The sequence below is a fragment of the Pholcus phalangioides genome, unplaced genomic scaffold, assembly GCF_987345545.1.
Source record: "Pholcus phalangioides strain wild (caught in Gottingen) unplaced genomic scaffold, Ppha-v1.0 ptg000027l_1, whole genome shotgun sequence".
Lineage (NCBI taxonomy): Eukaryota > Metazoa > Arthropoda > Arachnida > Araneae > Pholcidae > Pholcus > Pholcus phalangioides.
Window position 1 is genome coordinate 10,662,523 of NW_028301617.1, and position 20,997 is coordinate 10,683,519.

The 20,997-nt window shown below is 35.0% G+C and overlaps 1 protein-coding gene and 1 non-coding gene across 2 annotated transcripts in view; one reads left to right on the forward strand and one right to left on the reverse strand.

Moving 5' to 3' along the window:
* The window catches only part of LOC149068392 (phosphatidylserine synthase-like), a 34,322-nt gene extending 15,667 nt beyond the window's left edge, over positions 1 to 18,655 (forward strand). Inside the window, exons 6-13 of the mRNA XM_089251966.1 lie at positions 1,474 to 1,625; positions 5,451 to 5,510; positions 8,066 to 8,147; positions 9,585 to 9,697; positions 11,023 to 11,088; positions 12,246 to 12,345; positions 12,606 to 12,665; positions 17,703 to 18,655. Coding sequence (XP_089108092.1) covers positions 1,474 to 1,625; positions 5,451 to 5,510; positions 8,066 to 8,147; positions 9,585 to 9,697; positions 11,023 to 11,088; positions 12,246 to 12,345; positions 12,606 to 12,665; positions 17,703 to 17,909 — 840 coding nt within the window. The 3' untranslated portion in view covers positions 17,910 to 18,655. The remainder of the gene's footprint in view (positions 1 to 1,473; positions 1,626 to 5,450; positions 5,511 to 8,065; positions 8,148 to 9,584; positions 9,698 to 11,022; positions 11,089 to 12,245; positions 12,346 to 12,605; positions 12,666 to 17,702) is intronic.
* Positions 10,480 to 10,585, reverse strand: LOC149068393 (U6 spliceosomal RNA). The gene has a single exon (XR_016195253.1). It is a non-coding gene; the product is annotated as a U6 spliceosomal RNA (small nuclear RNA).
* Positions 18,656 to 20,997: the final 2,342 nt, after the last annotated feature.

Sequence of the window (20,997 nt, forward strand, 5' to 3'; positions counted from 1 at the left end):
TATTCACCTAATTTTTATTACTTTTTGCAAAAGTAACTTCCTAATTAATTATACTGAAAGTAACTGGAGAAAAACCTTTATATATTATATGATTAATAATAACATTAAAAGAATTTTCAAACACACAGTAATCCATTGAGTTAAGCAAAAAATAACTAAATTGCAAAAGTTGGTTTTTGTTAAAATGTAAGATATATTTCTAGATTAATTAGTATGGGAATAGTGTTAATTACATTAATAACCATTTTATTTAGTTAATTATTAGAAGTTTGAATGATTTTTCAGAAATTTCATTGTTTTTAATGTTAATACTATTTAAAACAAAAAAACGGTTTAAACTAAAAAAACCTGTTTTTTTTTTTAAAAAAAAACATTTTTTTTTACCAACCCTGGCATTGACTGACCCTCAAGTAGCGTAACCTTTCCTTATTCATTTTCAATCACTTTTTAGTGTGTATCACTATAGGGAAAAGAAGAAAAACTTTGTTGCATTAAGGTTTGTGCAAAACTTGAGGTTAATTTGTCATTATTTTCATTAGCGGGATAGCCACTTGATAGAGGGATCCTATCAAGGGTCAGTTCAGACATTTTTCATCATGACTAATAGTTATAAGAGCTGTACTAGTTTTTCTCACTGTATGCATGCACTTGATAAATAAAAAAACAAACTTGGATGCCAGTGAAATTTCATTGGAGCCAAGCATGATTTTCCTTCAGGAAAAATGCTTTTCTGAGTTATGTTTTTTTTTTCAAATTTTCTGGACTAAAAGTTCTTTCTATGTTGAAGAAAGACACTTTCATGAAATGGAAAATTTTTGTGTTATCCTTGGACTCAAATTTAGCAATCATATTAAAAAGTTGAAGTGCCAGTACTGATTTCCGCACTATCCAGCACCTGGGATTTGTCAAGCCCTACTGTATGCTATAACAGTGTTCCCGGAAATTGCAATCTTGAAAGTCTGGGAGAATGTTAAATATTTGGCAAAAGTCAGAGGAAAACTCTGTGAAGGAAAATGAACTCTAAAAAAAATTCCAATTTGGAAGTTCAAGATTTTGAATTGTATTCCTTTCAGAGTTTTGGCTCAGAAAAGTCAGGGAAATTATCGAGCAGATTTTGCTGGGAACCCCGTTTTATCGAGTAGGATTAGTTAAAGTTAAGGAAGTGATAATATATTTTTGAGGCTGCTGGAATTCAAAATTTCAATATCACTGAACTATATAATATCCTGAACCTGTCCTTACACTAACTTCCCAAGAGGCAATGGAAATACTAATACCATTTTTAAAAAAATGAATGAAATAACCAGCAAAAGATTGTTTATATCATTAGAATTTCATAATTCATCAAGAAATGTGTCTTTACCTAAAACAATACTAATATTTTCTCAGAATATTATTTGATGCCTTCTCTTTTGTATGTAGCACGGTTTTCCTTGAATGCATTTTTGAATCTTTTATTTTCTCTCAATTCAGGTAGCATTTGCACATTTACTACCTAATTTCGTGGAATGTTGGTGGGACGCGGCCATTCTCGATGTTCTCTTATGCAATGGTCTTGGTATCTGGTTTGGAATGTTCATCTGCAAGAAACTTGAAATGCGTAGTTACAAGTGGGAGAGCATCAAGTGAGTTTGGTTCTGTGCTTAGTAGTATCGGACATTGTTTTTCAATCCCCAATATTGAGTGTATAGCAAAAATAAACTTTTTGCATAGCTGCCAAGTCAGTTAGATTTTTTAGGAAGCTCATAATCTCTTGGGGCTTACCATTCCCTGATGCTTGTGATGAATAACCTGAGAGAGATGGGTAATTCACACTGTTCAAGGAGAAAAGGGACATTTTCGTACCAGCTTGATGTGTTCAAGCATAGTGACAAGGAGTAGGGGAGAAACACTTGAATTCGGATCACGGTATATTTTACACATATGCAATGGCATTTCACACAAACAAGCAAGAATTCAAACAACTAATGAATAGTCAAATTGACCATGCCATGACTCATTCTACTTATAATAAAGTAGAATGAGTCAACTCTTCATTGGTAATGGCAAGTAAATATACAATCCAAACGTTTGTTTGGATTGTATATTTATTTGCCATTTGTTGGTATTGACCCAAGTCCATATAAGTTTGGGGAAAAATACCCACTGACCATGGTGTATTCTTTTTTCACACAATCAAAAAAACCCACCATTGAATTTGCATAATTTCTGGCTCCTACTCATCTGCGAAATTCAATCCCTAGATGGTTGGTATTCAAGTTACAGCTCTGACTTCACCACCCATGAAATTCATATTTTGTTGCCTTTCAGGTGAGCCTAATAACTTTTGAGCTATGTTTACGGTCATTGTCTTGCCAGAATATCAGTAATAGTGGCACGTTTCACATCATTAAGAACGATATGTGGGTATGAAATACATTTTTTTAAATGAAGTCTCTCCATTGTGTTTTTTATAAGGTAAAGAGAACCGATATCTTTAGCCGAGAAGCATTCCCACTTTCACCTGTGTGTTTAACAGTAAGACCGTATAATACCTTAATAATTTACCTTGGAATTTACCCATAAGAACCTATAATACCTCAGAAGTGAATTTTATATTACCCTCTTGCCAGTAGGAAGATTGGCATAATTCTTCCTCTCCCTTGTTCTTCTGTAATTAAGCAATAATTTTTTTCTCTTGGAAGATAACCAGACAAGAGCCTCTAATGTTTAGCCAATGTTTTACAAGTGATTAACTCACATTCAGTGTGTTTTAAATTAAATTAATCAGATTATTTGCCTAGTGGACTAGTGGACATTTCAAGGATCCCTCATCACTTGAATTTTGATTGTTGCATCTTATCTGTTGTCGTCTTTGGTTGTATTGAAAGAAAATTAGAGCTTTTACAGGTACCTGAGAATATATATATATATATATATATATATATATATATATATTAAACATGGTTCCACATATTCTTGAAATATGAAAATCATTAGCCACCTGAGCTGAATTTCATTCCATACCTTAATTATGCTTTCCCAATAACAAAAATTACACAGTAAATGCTCACTGACTTCAAGCAAACAAATTTCAGCTAAAGGTGCTGATCAATTTCTTCTGCTTTACATATGCCAAAGTCAGGACAAAAGATACCTTCCAGGGCCACAACTAGGACGAAACAGGCGGGTCTGCTGCTCTGGACCAGAAGGGGCACAAATTTCACACCAGGGTTTAAGCTAGATAAAAAATTCCTTTAGCAAAAAAGCAAAAATGGGAGGGAAAAGCTTTAGCAAAATGATACAATGCTAATGATTGATGGTTGGATGTTTATACTCATGTCGTACCTCCTGTACGCATTTTTGCAAAAGTGGCTACTACTTCTTTTGCATTTTGCGAAAAATGCAACCGTAGCTTATACCCTGTTTCACACTTTTACCTCTTTCAACAATACAAGGGAGTACCAAAATGCATGTTTGCCCCTGCTGACCAAGCTTCTAGTTGTGGCTCTGCCCCCCCCCCCCATCTGTCCTTAACTGTATTAAACTGATCTGTGCGCATGCTTACACCAATTTAGAAATATGCATGAACAAGATGTGTTAAATTTTATGAGTTACCAAATTTCTTTGTAGTATATTTTTTGCAAATCGGAATGGACTTTGCAAGTTTTGTGGCAAAACCAATGTTTTTATGACATGCAGGGCTCCCACTCGTCTTACTTTTTTACCAAACCTATCAGTAAAATTTGTATAATTGATTTTAATTGGGGAGGGAATCATCGATATAATGCCAAATAATACAAATGTAGTAGATTGCAATTAATAATTCTGCCAAAACAGAAATTGTATTGTTTTTAAAGTTATTTAGGGGAGGGTGTGTGGACCATTTGGTGGTTTATTAATTTTTCATTTGCTTAGTTTGAGGGTTTAACAAGTAGAGTAGTCATTGAAAACTTCTGCCTGGTTGAAAAAAAATAATTTTGTATTTACTACTCATGGTCTTAGACAGTAACTGACATTCATCGTTCAAAATTATGGTGCACATTTTGTGTATAGGTGACACAGCAAAGCAGTTGGGTTCATAGGCCTATTCTAGGTTATGTGACTTTGATACCCAATAACATTTAATTGCCTTTTGTATTTTTAGGGTATGCAGAGGCATAAATATTGTTTATGCCTCTCAAATGCTCAGCAAAGAGCTAGAAATGAAACTGCTTCTATTTGTCAAAAACAATTACGCTGGCATTGAGTGCTAAATTTTAAACAAATCCTTTTAAAAAGGGATGGACAACGCAGTAAAACCATCTGGTCCACCTTGACCTGTTTGTATCAGACCTTGCAATTTACACAATTTTTACTGTGCTTTTGGAACTGGTTGCGAAAGAGCATCGTTCTTTAAAATTTCAGATGTTTTCATAATTTGCTGTGTGCATTATTGAAGAGAGTTGTGACAGACTGGACTGAGGAAGACTCCAAAAAAAGAATGTAATATATATTGTGAGGAGAGACAGAAAAGAATTATCTGTGGTTGCTAAGTACCCTATTTTTTGGCCAAAAATTGATTTTGTTAGCAAATCATTTCTGCCATTTTACTTTGGCTCGAGTCGATCTTACAGGATACTAAAATAGTGCTGTGAATTTTTTTTTTTAAATTTTCAAAAAAGAGAAAGAAATTTTTTTATTATGCTATGGTTGTGTTGTCTGGGGGGGGGGGGGGGAAAGGAGGGTACCCTTTCCCACTTCACTTCCTACTCTTTCTAATTTTTTGAGTGGGAGTCCTGCATTATGATATAAGGAATGTTTCTAGAGAAGTACAGGAGAGGAACAATGATTTTCTTCATGCCGTTCGGAATCGGCAATAAATCGTAGATCCCGGTCTAATTAGCCCTCGTGTGCAGAAAATGACCGTGGTGCAACAAAAATGATCAAATGATTTTCCTCAACACTCTGGAAAACTCCCAATCAAAATAAATATGCTCTTGCCAAGCAGACAGGGGTAGATAGATATATCATATCTCACTGGATTGATACGGCATAACTTAAGTACTTAATTGGTACTTGTACCATAGAAAGTTGAAAAATCAATCTGATATACATATTCCCCAAAGCAGAATGTGCCGAAATCTGTGACGTACGTGCAGAACAATTTGGAAGAATTTTAAGAAAAAGTGCAAAAAACACTATTACATGTATGGGGATTTTTACCGCAGAACATTTCCAGTCAGCCGAGGGCTCGTTGCAGAACAGTGCTAAACATTCTGCTTTGGGGTACATCTGTATGTTTTGGAATAAAATGAACATTCAGAATACACATGTACATACTTTTACTCAAACCAAAAACATATTGATCTTGGCAAATTCAGCAAGCAGTTCTATTATAGTTTCTTGATTTCAAAAGAAAAAAAAAATTCGAATTGAAAAATCATGTGATGTGCAAATATATATATATTTTTTTTTCTTTCCTATCTCAGATCCATACAGAGTACAAAAGGGAAGATCAGGAGAGCCGTCCTGCAGTTTACTCCAGCTAGGTAATCTTTCAATGAAATTATAATTACATATTTTGAAACTCGCATACATGATATTGGAGGAATGTAAATAATGTTAATACCGTCAACAGTATTCGATTGCGTGATGTAAAAGAAAAGATACCCTCAGTTACGTAGTTAGTTAGTTAGTCAGTAAGACTAGCTCAGAGCTGTTAACTTTCTAGATTTAGCCTGTCAAATCCAGAAAATGCTGGATTTCATTACATTCTCTGGGCTTCCAGATTAGAATTCATATTGCTAGTTTTTAATTATTGCCATCAACTTGAAAAGAACATTCTTTAAAATAGAAAAAGAAATAGAGTTAGCTGTTTTTTTTCCTGCTGCTATTTTTACTTTTTTTAGAAAGCGACCCCAGTAAAAAGCTATTGGGACATCATGCCTCCTAGACTTCAGGTACAGTAGCCTGTATAAAAGGTTGTCAAAGCCATCTAAATTTATGAACGTGAACAAAGCTAGCTGACAAAGAATAGTCAGACACCAAATGATAACGAAAAATACTGCTATGCATGTTCATAAAAATATGGGTAATATATGGGTCATATCAATAAGTAATACACCTTATGTATTACTTATTTTGATTTTTATTATGCTTATAAAAATTTGTGAACGTTGTCTGATTTTTAATAATAACTAATTGCCAGATTTTCGTAAGAAAGTTACAGGATTTTCAATTTCTGAAGGTTGGTAGGTCTGCAAGATTTTGAAAATACAGTTCATGGGGAATTTCATTTTTACTTACAGAGTATCTGCCACAAAACAAAACTGAACACAATTATCTGTGGTTGCTAGCTGTAGCTTAAGGCTTGTCTACGTCTCACATGTTATGCTTTGTCCTTGAATTATTTGCTGAAATTATTGTCTGGTAATGTGTACAGGTTTTTTTTTATTTTGCAATACAATTTATTATAGAACAAGCAACATGCACCAAATGAATGAGAAGTTCACGGCTATCTGATCATGGGTAAGAGAATCTTGGTGTGCCTCTGGCATGGCAGAAGTTTGTGGTGACGTGGTAGCAACCAATTTTCGTATAAGTGGAAAAAAAACAAAATTCTCAGGTTCATGTATTTATTAAAATAAGTACGCAAGGAATGTGTCCCAAGTAACCTGAGTACTTCCTGTGTATACATACTTTTAGAGCTCCAAACTGGTGCTTATCTCTTTCATGTAGAATGGGTGGCCAACAGCTGGCCCGTGAGGTGTGGCCCACGACAAGATTAATATAAAAAATATAATAGTTTATTCGTTTCAATTGACGAAATAGCAGTTAATGTGGAACAAAAAAAATTTGATTTGGCAAAAACAATTTGTATTTTCAACACACAAATACAAAACTGTTTAACCCCTTGAACTGAAATGATGAGTCCAGCTCACTATGAAAAACCTAAAGTGGAAGTTAAGAAAGTAACAGTATAGCAGATTTTCTTGCAAAATCATCAGAGGTCAGTGATAGTAATCTCGACGAGCAACTGACACCATCAACTCGAGGGCTAAAAACCCTAACCGGAAAAGTCTCAGGAGAAGTTTAAGTTTGTCACATTTGAAAATCGGAGAAAACATCACCAAAACCACATTACTATCACAAAGTGCTTGGAAAAATTTTCGTAACTATGAAGAAGCGAAGTCAAAAAATCCAGCCATCATTTTAAATTTTTCTAAGACTCATATAAAAGATCTACTGACATCGCTGAATCCAATGAGCTGCCAAGAAACTGTCATGAATGTGTCAACCTCAAAAATTTTTCCAGTCCAGTTCACGGACGCACTGAGTGGATCACCTGACTTTGACAAAGATGGTGGTAAAATTCTATCCAGTGAGGAGCTGGAAGTGGTATGATCTTACTTACTGTCTTTATTTACTGAGGTACATTAAATACACTTTCCTGGACTGTTTATTAACCTGTCTAATCCCACCATCAACCCTGAAAGCTGGACATGGGTGTAAAAATTTAAATGTGGTCTAGTATGAAATTGTAGTTCATGCTGCAGCTATTTATGCAGTTTCCTTTTGTGCTGATTTCGTATCTCATCAAAATGTTTGACTTATGATGCCGTGGAAATATTGGGTGCAGTTTATATGCCAGAGTTCTCTTTCCTTGTGCATGAGGCTTGTATACCAATTTTTGCCCCCCCCGGTGAAGTCTGCAACACTGCATCTAACCATTATGTTGGCCCTCAAACAGAGAAGTTGGCCACCCTGATCTAGAATTAACTAGCTTGGATATTGGAAAGCAGACTTTTAGCACCATTTCTCCTGGATTATATTTGTATGGTTAATCCAGCAGAGGTTTCAGAAGAATGAAATATTGTCCAGAAATGTTGTCTGCCCTTATTTTTGAAAAAAAAAAAAAAAGCTGTATTTTCAAATGTACTTGGGTTTTTTTTTAAAAAGCACTGAAAAAAAATTGCTGTAGAACTTTAGCCTTGTAATGAAATGACATAAAATAAATTTAAAAATGCTGGTGTGAACTATGTGCAAAATTCCAAGAAGTTTTTCATATTTAAAATATGAAGGAAATGATCTGATATCTTTGCAGCTGGACACATGTTCGATGGCTGGACCCCAACTGCACGTATATGCGTTTTGTAGCTGTTGCCGAACTACTTGTTTTTTGGCAGGTGAGAAACTGTTTCAAAATTAGTTTTAATTAGTTCTTATTGAGTTGCTCAATAAAATATACTCTTTCTCCAATTTGTCTGGTTCAGAGCTTGACAAATCACAGATGCCATGGCAACTGAAAAATCGGCATTGGCACCTGAAATTTTCTATGCACGATTACTGAATTAGGGTCTGAGGAAGACACAAAATTTTTGAAATTTTTTTAATCATTTCTACTAATGTGGGAAAAAGCCACAGAGTCCCTGAAGAGCTTAAGAAAATTATTTTGATCATTCTTAAAAAAAAAAATTCATATATACAATATTTGCAAAAAAACTAAGCACCCCTAAAAAATAATCTGATCATCTCGAAATTTCGCATGCAAATTTCTTTATGCCAAGTATGCGAATAATTACATTCTCAAGGCCAATGAATGCTAACTTCGGTCATAGCGCGTGTTTCTTCTGCGCAACTAGCATTTTATAAAACAGGTAACAATTGCAAACGGTTTATATTTTCTTGTTGTCAGCGTTGCAATTCCCTAGTCACACAACCAATAATGCTGTTACGCCGTTGTCGAAGACCTTATAGCAAATTGGACAACTTCGAACATGGTCGCATGGTCTGGATGCATGAAGCTGGCTGGTCATACCAAGCAATAGGCTGTCACCTACACCATACAGACACAGCTGTGCAAAGGTGCTGGCAGCAATGGTTACTGCAAGGAACTCATCAGCGGAATGAAGGCTCTGGAAGGCCAAGGTGTACAAATGCAAGGCAAGATTGGATGTTTGTGTGACATGCCTGAGCTGCCCCAACGACATCATTGTCCACTATCCAACGTGCTACAGACTCTTCCATACCACCCGTGGTACCTTCCACCATCTCACACGCTTGGCTGAGGTGGGGTTATGCTCACAGCTGCTTTTAGGATGTCTGCTTTTAACCCCACAACATCAGCATAGTCGTAGAGTGGTGTCACAGCCAATCACCATGGCTGCCAGCAAACAGACTGGCTTCATAAGCTCTCAAAAGAAATGGCCATAAAAAATAAAATAAATGCATACAAACATTACGATATTCACATTTAGAAATGTTGAACTATGTAGAAAATAATAAGATCAAGAACGTGCTGGAATTTTGAAAAAAAAAAGTTTTACTTGTGGTTTCCCGTTCCTGTGAATTATCTAGGTAAGTTTTTAGTGGTCTATAAATTGCAAACTACTATAACATCCAATCAGTGGCACTGTTCCCTTTCTAATTTTATGATTTCGGGAGTAAAATTTTAGTTGGTTATTTTTAAAATGGAGTATCATAATTCCCAATAATTTCTTATTCAGTTTTATATCGATGCAAAGAAACATTGATGAACTTGGGCATGTTAAAGCTATGTATTGTGCTACTAATGTGTTATGATGCATTTTAAAAAATAGAATGTCGTTTTGCTTTACCTACAGGTGACAGAATTGAATACATTTTTTCTGAAGCATATTTTTGAAATTCCTCCTGACCATCCTCTTAGTATTGGAAGGATTGGTTTGATTGGTCTGGTCGTTGCTCCAACTTTAAGGTACAGATTTTTTTTTTTAGTGCTAGAAGTTGAGATTGAATACTTGATCAACTACTGTTGCTCACAGATTTTACTCATAAACATTTATATGTGCTTGCTCGAAGTAATTATATATACAGTGAAGGTTTCGACACTTATGAAATTCCCTTTCAAATTTATAAAAAATATATATATATTGAATAATAAGGGTTATCAGAGATCTCTTTTTCTCTCTCTATTTTTAAAAAATATTTTTCTATCATTTGAATGTCCTAACAGTGCTGTAACTAATGAAAATAAGTTTTTGTGAGAAGAGCAATTCAAGTTTGCAAACGCTTTTAGACACAAAGAATTATTGTAATTACAGCATTCCCCGTATTAGCTCGAATGTCATAAAACTTGAGGGCACCAGCTTTTAGAATGTTGAGGTCAGGTTGGTTCCCAGCATGCTGGTCTCCACTGTTTCTCGGCAATGTTCAGTAATTTATGTTTTATTTGTAATAGCATCAGTTGTTTGATATGCTGCAAGCTACAAAGAACAGTTCTGAAGCAGTAAGCTTAATTAATATGTAAGTTGAAAATCGACATAGAAAATTGCATCTCTCTTACAACTTTCTAAAATGTCTATCTACCCAGAATTATATCTGCAGGTGGTATCTATAGAGCCAAATACTGATTTTAAAGGCTACATGTTATAGATTAAAAAAGCTGACAGAATAATACCAAAACTGGCATCTACACAAAGGATGACTACTGCTACTATAAACATTAATTTGTCTGACTGGAAAAAACAAAACAATTTAAATGAATTATACAGTATGTAAATTGAGTGGAACAATTGGCAAAGTTTCCATGTTAATCTTCTCTGTTTCATTCCAGTTTTAGTATATGTACTGCTGAAGTGAGTACAGCAAAATTTCCAGTGATGGTACTAATTAGGTTCTAGTGATGGAGCTAACTTCTACAGAAGTAGAAGTACCAATGTTTTATCTTTAAACCATCTATGTTTCATACAAGCTTTCTTCTCTAAACATCAAAGGTCAAGGTCTAACACACTCCACGACAGATTTTGTTCATCCATTTCTTTGCAAAAAAAGATAGAAAAATAGCAGGCCAAGATGATTTCAGTTGTTGTAATGAATTGGATGATATTCACGGGTCTATATATTGGATAAAAAATAACATGGACGAAATGTGAAAATATTTGGGACCTGTCATTATAATGGAATGTGGAATGGTCATTATAACGAGCATCGACTGTATCATTATTGTGGTTAAACTTTTTGAAAACTTGCATGCTAATTCTTGTGGAATTTGTTACTCAAGAAAGTTTTTTTTTTCTTCAGGCAATATTATAGCTATGTGACTGATACTCGTTGCAAGAGAGTTGGAACACAATGCTGGGTATTTGGGTAAGTCTATTACATCAGTTGAATACTTTTTCATGCATAAATACTATCAACTGATAGACCCAGTATGTATTTTGTGTGAATGCCAGAGATGATTAGTGTTTCTTCAGTTAGATAATGGAATGCGACCACCTCACCTTTCTGCTTTCTTTCTTCAACATCTTTAACACACACACTCTCTCTCCCCTTTCAAGACATGTCTTCCCCTGCCTTGCCCCCTTACTTTTGAATTCAATTATCATTACCTTTCATACTTATATCTCTTTGCTTTATGACAGTGGTCTCTAGAGTATGCATGCCAATAGACGTGAATGCAATTAGGTCTCTGCTGAGCCAACACCAGCTAAAGCAGAAAGCCTTCGCTCGCAATCTTTTCAATGCAGTGATGTCATCACGTTCCAACCAACTTCTCTGATAATCGCCATATTGACAGCCGTTAGCACACACATGCATGCAGTTTTTTAATGATAAACTTCTAGTTTAAATGTTTATTTTATTCATTTCTCGGCAAGGAAATTAACAATATTGTTGCCTAAGTCATTTAAAAAGAATAGTTGAAAAAAACAACAGCTAATCTGGCTGCCAGTGAGCTTTCTTTTGGGTGAAGGAGGTATAGGCCTATCTGTACAGCTGCTTATAAAATCACACATTTGAGGGGTGCTTCAGGGAAGCACCGATTTGCTTGCAAGCAACAGGATGAAGATTCCTGCCTTATGACATATTCCAGTCCAAGACAAACTAAGCCTCAAATGTGAATCCAGCCTGCTAAAGCCAGACTTGAACTCGGTTCGTGAGAATTCGACCTTGCTGACCTGATATCTTACCCAGTTTCTCCATCATAGCAATAAATGTACTAAATGATCAAACTATCACTTTTGTATTTGTATTATGCGATTCTGCCGCACTCCTCTTCTCCCTCCTCGACTAATTTGGCTGAGTTCCGATCCTGGAGATGATATAGAAGATAGCCATTTGGAAAAAAATACAGACTCTAAACAATTGGCTCTTATTTTCTTGAAATAACCATGTTGATTCAAAAAATGATTTTATTATGTGATCATTGAAAATATTTGATGGCTTGTAAATAAAAGAACGAGAATGTTGTACATTTGCTGCCTTTTTTTTTTTTATTTTATTTTTTTTGGTTTTGTTTTTAATAGGGCCATAACTATAACAGAAGCTATAATATGCATCAAATTCGGCCTGGAACTCGTTGCAAGAACACAACTCCAGAACATTTTGCTTTGGTTGCTAGTTCAGGTACAGCTTTAGTTTCATTTTTCTCAAAAATGGTGCAAATTAACGTTTATAAGCCATGGTCAATTTAAAATTGCAGTATCAAATTCAAAACGTATTGTTTATCAGTCAAAGAATGGCTGTGATCATAATGAAAAATTATTTACAAACAATTATGATTGATTTTACCGTATTTACAATTTACAATAATAACCCCAGAAGGCATGAAATGCACTAATATTTTTCATTATTGATTGATTGTTAATGTACTCTATTATTTGCAGCTGGTTCTTAGTTTCATGTGTTTATACTGCTGTGTGTTGTATGCAAAGTCAAAGCAAATAGTAAGTTACCATCTATGTTTTCTCAAACTTGTTTTTATAATACAGTGGTACCTTGTTTATACAACTTTCAAGAAACTGAGTCAAAATGTCATATAAATGTGTAAGTCGAATAAATGAGACTTTTTAAAGTTGACTCCTTTCCTCTGCACGTACAAATTATTATAAAATTCAATAAGATTCATGCAGTCCTTGAAAGATCTTGAAAAAAGTTTATTTTCAAGTCTTGAAAAATCATTACAGTCCTTCAAGAAAATAGTAGCCATTTTCAATTGCTTATAAGTGCTTGAAAATTTATTTTTGTGTGAATTTTTCTTATATCTCAGTTTTTATTCCCCCCCCCCCCCCTCAACTAAATGCTCCCCAAACAATTTTCCACTGCAGTGAAAACGAGTACAGCAACAATGATGAGTTACGAGACAGTGTTCAAAACAGGACATATGGCCACGCATACTTGAGGCATATCTGTGCTTAAAAAGTTGTTGCGTAAAATCTGGCTGCAAAACACTGCACTTAAGGTAGGGTCAGGTGGGGTAAAATGGTCATAAAAAGAGGTGTTTTCATCTTTGAAGAGGTATAACCATATGACTTTTTCAAAAATAGGATATCTTTTGGCTGATATTTTACATTACATTCTTAGAGAGTATATTAGCAAATTTTTCAAAAATATTTTTTGAGTGTAACAGTTTTTTTTCTGCAACTTTTTAGACCTCACTTTTATGACCACTTTACCCCATGGGGTGGAGTAAAGTGAGTAATGCATGGGGTAAAATGGTCATGCCAAATAATAATGAAATTTTAAGGAAATAATCAGTGGGCATTGAAATTTTATTTAACACATTTATCAAACAATCATTTTATACTTTTAAATTTATAACTTTTAATGTACTCTGTGGTTATAAAGCTCGGCTTCATTAGGATCTTCAAATACAACTGATCTCTTATTTCATCTATGTCCTTATTTTCTGGAAAGGTATAAAAATTCATTATTTAGGCTTTTTCAAGATATTCAACAGATAATAAATCCTTATTAATCACTTGTCTGATAATTTGCATTATTGGTTTTTGTTCTCTTCATAATAAACCAGCACCCCACACAAACACAGCCTTCTGACATCTTTCATAAAGTTTGAATAGTTATAGATTTGTGTCGGATCTTCAAGAAATTTTTCTTTGTCTATGGGAGTTTAATGTAGTTTTCGCATATTTATTTTGTGGCAGTCAAAGTTCAACTATTTTCTTAATTAAGATTTCTACTATTCTACCTTGAACATGTTTTCATTTTGCCCTTGAGCTCTGTATTACCCTTTCGTTTACAGTTGAGATTAACGAGGGCAAGGTGTTCAGTATATGGCTTGTTTAAAGTCTCTCATCAGACAAAACACTGATGTTAGCTAATTTTGACTCTTTCTAAGTTCAAGTCAGCCACTCATGAAGTTGATTCTGTATCTTTACTTCCCTTGGTTGTGAATTGTGAAAGTTCAACATCTACAAAAGGGGGGGGGGGTGTTCACATTGAGCAAGAGATTTCAAGCCTTCAATACTAGTCTCCTTTGCATGGTAACCGTGATTTTCTTCTAGAATCCTTTTGTCTTGACTTGTTAATGGTCCATCTTCCTTAAGTCATATGGAATCTTTAACTCATGTTCTTGCAGCTCACATGATACTCTAATGCTCTTTCCAACAGCTAACAATACTAATGGAAGAATGTCAGAGTACTGTTGTATATACTTTTCACATATAGGTTCAAACACCTATTTTCAAAGTGCATGTTTGCTCTGGAAAAGAAAAAAATTTAACTACATTAAGTAAAAAGTAAATTGAGTAAAAAAAATCTTACAAGTTCAATTATATGTTAGGCAAAATAGCTCCTAGCAACTAAGAGTTAGTTAAACCTAATGCTATGACCACTTTACCCCACATTGTTTAAATTACTATAAAATATGAAGTATAATGATTACAACTTACCAGTGGATGGAATAGTGTTCTTGAGATACTTCTGGAGTGCCCTGTACAACCAATCTATAAAAAGTTTTAGCAACTAAAATGGTAGAGAGAAGTTATTCAGGCACTCAAAAAATGAAACCCGAGCTTCAACAACAACAAAAATGTTCATTTCCACTAAAATGTTGCTTGGCATTATATTTTAGGTGAAAAACTTTGCTACTAGCAAGTGAAAGTTAAAACAGAAATTTGGTAGTAATATCAATTGAAATTCTTAAGTTATGCCACTTTATGTTCAGTATGACCATTTTACCCCACCTGACCACTTTACCCCACTTGACCCTATTGCTTCCAAATATTTTATTCTATTGAATTAATATATTAATGAATGTCTGTTGCGTAAATGTATTCTGACCATATTGCCTCAATAAAAATACGGCAAAACTTGCGATTGTCACCAAAAATGATGCCATATTCAAGCAAAGTTGCCAGTTATTGCTAAAATTGCCAAAATATCACCAATGGCAGAAAATTGGGTTGAAGTAGTATAAATTTAAATGGGGGAAAAAATGTTAACATGACAAATATGTGAAATGAAAATACAAATTCAGTCATAATATAATTTATAAGATTGTAAAAGTAATTTTAATACTTAATTTCAGTAAAGAATAAAAATTCAAATGGCTTTGTTGAAAATTTGGGAAATAAAGATACATTTTTATGAAAAAGTCGGGATGGCCAAAATTTGCATGAAAATACTGGGATGTCCTGGGAAATACAGGTCATATGCTCACCTTACATCAGGGTTTAAGCTATATAAAAAATTCCTTTTGCAAAAAAGCTTTAGCAAAATGCTGCAATGCTAATGTAATGATTGATGGTTGGATGTCTACTCATTCCGTACCTCCTGTATGCATTTTTGCGAAAAAGTGGCTACCACTTCTTTCGCATTCTAAGATTTTCTTTTGCATTTTGCGAAAAATGCAACCTAGCTTAAACTTTGCCCTACATATCTGACTACATGTGCTTTCTGATATTTTTATCGAAAACACATTTGCAAGATCAGTTTTCATCATTAATTTAAAATTCTTCCAAAATTTCCATTGTTCTTTAGAGAAAGTGCTTTTAGTGTTCTCGACATTATGAATTGCAAATTTGAATTTCTTTTAGATAGGATAACTCTCAAATAACTTTCAATAGCATCAGGATAACTTTCCTGACACAGGAGTACAATAGAAATGGTGACGTGACCACAGAAAAAGAATGCTGCCACTGGAAGTCTCACACCAGCCTCTTTGAGTATAAAAAAGGCTGCCATTCAGAATCAGCAATAAATTGTAGGTCCCTGTCTAATTAGCTCTTGTGTGCAGAAAATGGCTGTGGTGCGACAAAAATGATCAAATGAGCGGATTTGACACTGCTAGCAAGCAGAGCATCACAACAAAAAATTGCACAGGAAATGATTGGAAGAACTTACTGTGCGTATGTATTGTAATTCAATAGTGTCTCTTATCAGCAGACCAGTGCCCTCCAAACGCTTACAATGTGGACTTTCTTACCCCTTGGGGATAACTTAGCTGAAAACAATGGGAGAAAATAATTCTAAAAGGACATATGGCTGTCAAAACAATTGAAACCTGTTTCATTGGGGCTTGTTAGGTCTGTGTATTCTCAGAAACGAGCAATAAACAAATCACTTAAGTGGCCATCAGCCAGCTAGCTGACTAGCTATTTTCATATACGTCAGCAATCACCCTAAAATTGATGGCTTCTGTAGTGACAATATGCAAGAAAAGCTATTGCATCAACACCCTTTCACTGCATACAACAATTTCTTGCACATTTGATGGATATAAGTGATTTTTTTTCTCTTCAGAAGATTCAGAGTTTGAGTTGAATTGGAAACACCAAATTGAGGTTTTTCATCAAATAAATTATTTTTACCATTAAAATGTATAGAAACAAATTGCGATTGGTGTTAAATGTCGTATAAACATGAAAGTCGCATAACTGAGTGACGTATAAACGAGATTCCACCATAAATCTTATGAAAACATTTTTTATGAGTGTTTATATATATATGGAATCTTTTAGACTGAAAAACAAATTTTCAGAAAATTTGGCGCTTACCTCCCTCTCAGTGTCAACACCTCAATTGTTACTGAAGGGGTATGGTAAGATTGAAATAGTTTGATGATCTATTGATTGACTTGGTGAAATAGTTTGTCGATCTATTGATTGACTTGGTATCACCTGGAGTTTTTTCATGCAATTTTTGTTTCTTGGCTGACTCCCTTGGGGAGACACCAAGGGAATTAAGGGCATTTTATGTTTCGTCAAAGTCACCCTCTTCTTTGTTCTGAAACACATCGTGGAGGACACCATTTTTGGAAGAAAAGGTTGATAAGTTTGTAGATATCACCCTTTAAGAATTTTGAAACAATTCATCAAAAGAATTTCCATGGAGCAAGGCATGACCTATCCCAGGATCCAGGTAACTATGAGGACTAAAAAAATTGATAGAGCACCTTTTAATTAATTTTTTCTTTTGTCTCTGGGTTCCATACTACATATACTGTGCATCACCTTGAATGGTTTTCTGTGCTCTTGGTGAATATATTAATTACTCCCTGAAAAATCCAAGAATTTGTAGTATGGAACCAGCTTATGATTACTAGCGCCCAAGTGGCGTGGTGGGAAGATGCTGGTCTACCACTGGAGAAGGTTGTCTGTGTCCCAGGTTCAAACACGTGGGAGGATATAGATATTATACTGAAGTTTGAAGTGACCATCGATTCGCAGCACCTTCATTTTCAACCCATCTCATTAACGGCAATATAGCGATATGGCCAGAGTTGGTGTTTGGTGTAGTAGCTTGTGGTTACTGAATAGCAGTTGATAAAATTTTTAGAATTTATGTCCAAGTTAACTTGAAAAGGGATCATTAACTCCCCAAATAATAAAAATAGGCAATTTTCCGAAAAGAAATTTTAAAAAATAATAAAAAAATGATTTTTTCTCATAAGAATTTGTTCAAAAACAATCTACTGTAATAGTTTTATGTGTACTTGAATGTCTGCTTCTTGTGTCCGATAGCGAACAAGTGCTGACTCCCAAGCTCCCTTCAAGCAAAAATTCTCCGACTGTGATTTCAACAGGGAATCCTGCAGTGAATTGGAGAACTATGTCGCTGCACCACAGCAGCGGCTGATGCCCGTTGGTAGCTGCTCAAACGGAAGCCACCGCCACAAGCTCACCAAAAGAAAAAATAGATTGTCAAATGGGCCATCCAGGAGTCAATGATTTACAATAACAATCTAATCAGTCTGCGACGATTCTTTGTAAAAGTCATGGAAGCAGTTCAGTTATGAAATTGATATTTTGCACAATTGTTTGAGGAAGAAATTTCAAATTCACAATGGGAAACCTCTATCTAAGCGTTTTCTCCCTTTAACTTTGATTAACCCCCGTAAAACTTTGATTTTGTTTGATTTTAACCTATAGTATTTGTGCTTTGATTTGGTGATTGTTCTACAAGATTTGATGATTTCATTTAATAGATTGGAGGCTCTTATGGCAACTGGCAACATAGATGAATTTTGAGCGAAAATATATATATTTTTTGAACATTTATTATTTATCATAGCTGCGAAGTCTCCTGCATTTCTCTACTCCATCTTGCGGACTCCCAAAAAATTCTTATATCTCCCAAATTTTGACAGTTACTGTAAAAATCTCTCTACTGTATTTATCCCCAAGCATAATATAAATTGCCGCCATTGTGTTAAGTCAGAACAAGAAAAAAGAAAAAAAATGGCATTTTCATGGGGAAAAGCTAAATTCTCCAAATAGAGATCCTTCAATCATTTCGACCTTTTGACATCTGAAATTGGCGAAGTGACTTATATCTGCTTTGACTATATATGTCCTGTTAAATCTGTGTATCCGGTTTCGGGCCCAATGGCAGTTTCTTTTGTTGGCGTGAAAAGGCAACCAGCACATTAAATTACTTATTCTCAAATCAACTTACGCCAATTAAAAAAAAATTCATCCAGTCCCAAACAGGATACACCGATTTAACGGAACATATGGTCAAAGCAGATACAAAGCGTTTCACCAATGATTGGTGACTTGGTGCTAATCAGCGATAACTTGTACCGTGTCACTTTGTAGAAATGGAAGAAATCCCACACAATTTGACTTTCATCAATGAAAAATCCTTACATTTGTTTTTCCAAAAAAACTTTGTATTGATTTTTGTATGGAATTTGGATCCAGGCGAAAGCCTCCTTAATTCTCATCCCCCAAAGTTGGCAGCTATGGTGTGTAGAGCAGAGTTTCCCAACTTTTTTGTTCCAATCCCCTCTTTCTTTAGCAATTTTTTCTCCCATCGCCCCACCCCACACAAACTAACCCATAAGATCCTATGTTTTACCCATAGCTTCTACCTCCCCTCCCCGTTCCTGGACCATTCCAACTCCCTCATTGAGAAACACTGGTGTAGACATACTCAGTGAGGTCATCACATTATCTTGGGTGCAAGACTCTGCTGGATGGTCGAAAGTGCACTAAGTCTGTTTCTCTACCGCAGCTGTGGATATAGCATTTCAACCTGGAATCATTCCATAGAGTTGAATTACAGCTTGCAATACGTGTTGATCTGACTGTTTGTCAAATTTTTCCAAGTTTCTGTATACAGTAGCATGAAATAATGAATATCTCTTTAATTTATTTTAATTTCCTAGCAGTATTTTTACTCATATAAAAATGTCTGCATGTTTCCCACGCAGAAAAAAATTTACTTCAAAGATTAAATATGGTAGTCTCTTGGCTTTGACTTGTTTGAAGTGTTGGTAATGTGCAAGTTGGTAATTTTGTACTCTTATCTTGGATCACTCGCTTGTGTAGACAATCATAAGTCATGGTATCTTTATTCGGGGGTGTCCAAGAACTCTATCACCAAAATGAGAGGATTTATAATATACGTCAAGACAAAAATTTTCTCTATAGAACCTAGTGGGGGGAATGCTTTTTGATTATCTCATGTTAATTTTCTGAGAAGGGGGTGTATCTAACTTTTTGACCATGTATCCTGTTGAGTCTATTTCCCGTTGTAGGCCCGATGGGAATATTTTAGAGGTAATTTAACTTTCTGGTTGACAGTGGTTGGCACTAATTAGCAGTGGCTTGCAGAATGCCAAGTTTTTGCAAAGGGGAAAAATCCTACAATTTTGCTTGTAACAGTGAAATATCTCTACGTTTTTCAAAAATCCCTTTTATATTTATTTATGTATGGAATTTTTTTGAATCCACATGAAAACCTCTAATTTTCTCAAAAGTTGGGAGCTTGCAATCCCCCTTCTCCATGTCTTGACATGCACTATCACCTCTCATTTTGTCAATAGAGGTCGGGACAACTCGTGTAAGCCCTGTTCACATGTGTAAGATTGGGGAGGGGGTCGCTTTAGTGATAATTACCGCCATGGCAACTTTTTTCCCCTCCTAGGGAGAAAAAACGTGGGAGAGAAGCTCATAAAAAAAAAGCCCATCTTTCTTGGGGTGGATTGGTGGTCAACACCGACCTTCTCTCCCATAATCCTTTGCACCGCGAAAACTACTGTAAGCTCCTTCGTCCGCCATCTTGAATCAACCACTTCTGTTCAACCCACGTAACCAGTGACAACTTCCGGAAAGAGGAGGGAGATTACCGCCATAAAAAAACGTCATGTGGTTTGTAACGAAAATCCCTGTTATCGGGAACTTCCCGTGATGTTTTATTGCACATGTGAACAGGGCTATAGCAATTGTCTTGAAATTATACCTGCAAACTGAGGATCATAGATTTTGCAATTGCTATGCTCGACACCAAAAGTTAGTATTTATTATTTACATTGGTTTTCAAATTGTATTAAATTTTCCATTTATGACAATTTATTTCCCATCTAAATGATTTTAATATCGTTATTTTGTCTGCTTTTTTTCTTGACAATATCACTATTTTTGCCCCCCCCCTCCATTAGATAGAGGTTTTCCTTCATTGTTATAACCAATAGCTATGTTTCACATACACACACACACATTAAAAAAATTTAGCAATATATATATATATATATACGACTTTGAGAGGAATTTTGTATTTATATACATTCGTAATATATACATATACATATATTTCACATTTTTAGGAAGGCGATGACTAGTCATTTCCGTGTGTGTTGTTGTTATTAATCGTCTGCTGAAGCATTCACTTTTCACTGATGTGTATTTAGATTGTGTGATGTACAGCTTTGTGTCATTATTCGTGTGATTCTGTGCACATGATTGTTTTTTTTTTTGCATGTGCACGCTTTGTTTTGACACATGTTTTTTCTATGCCATTTTTCTTTTCCCG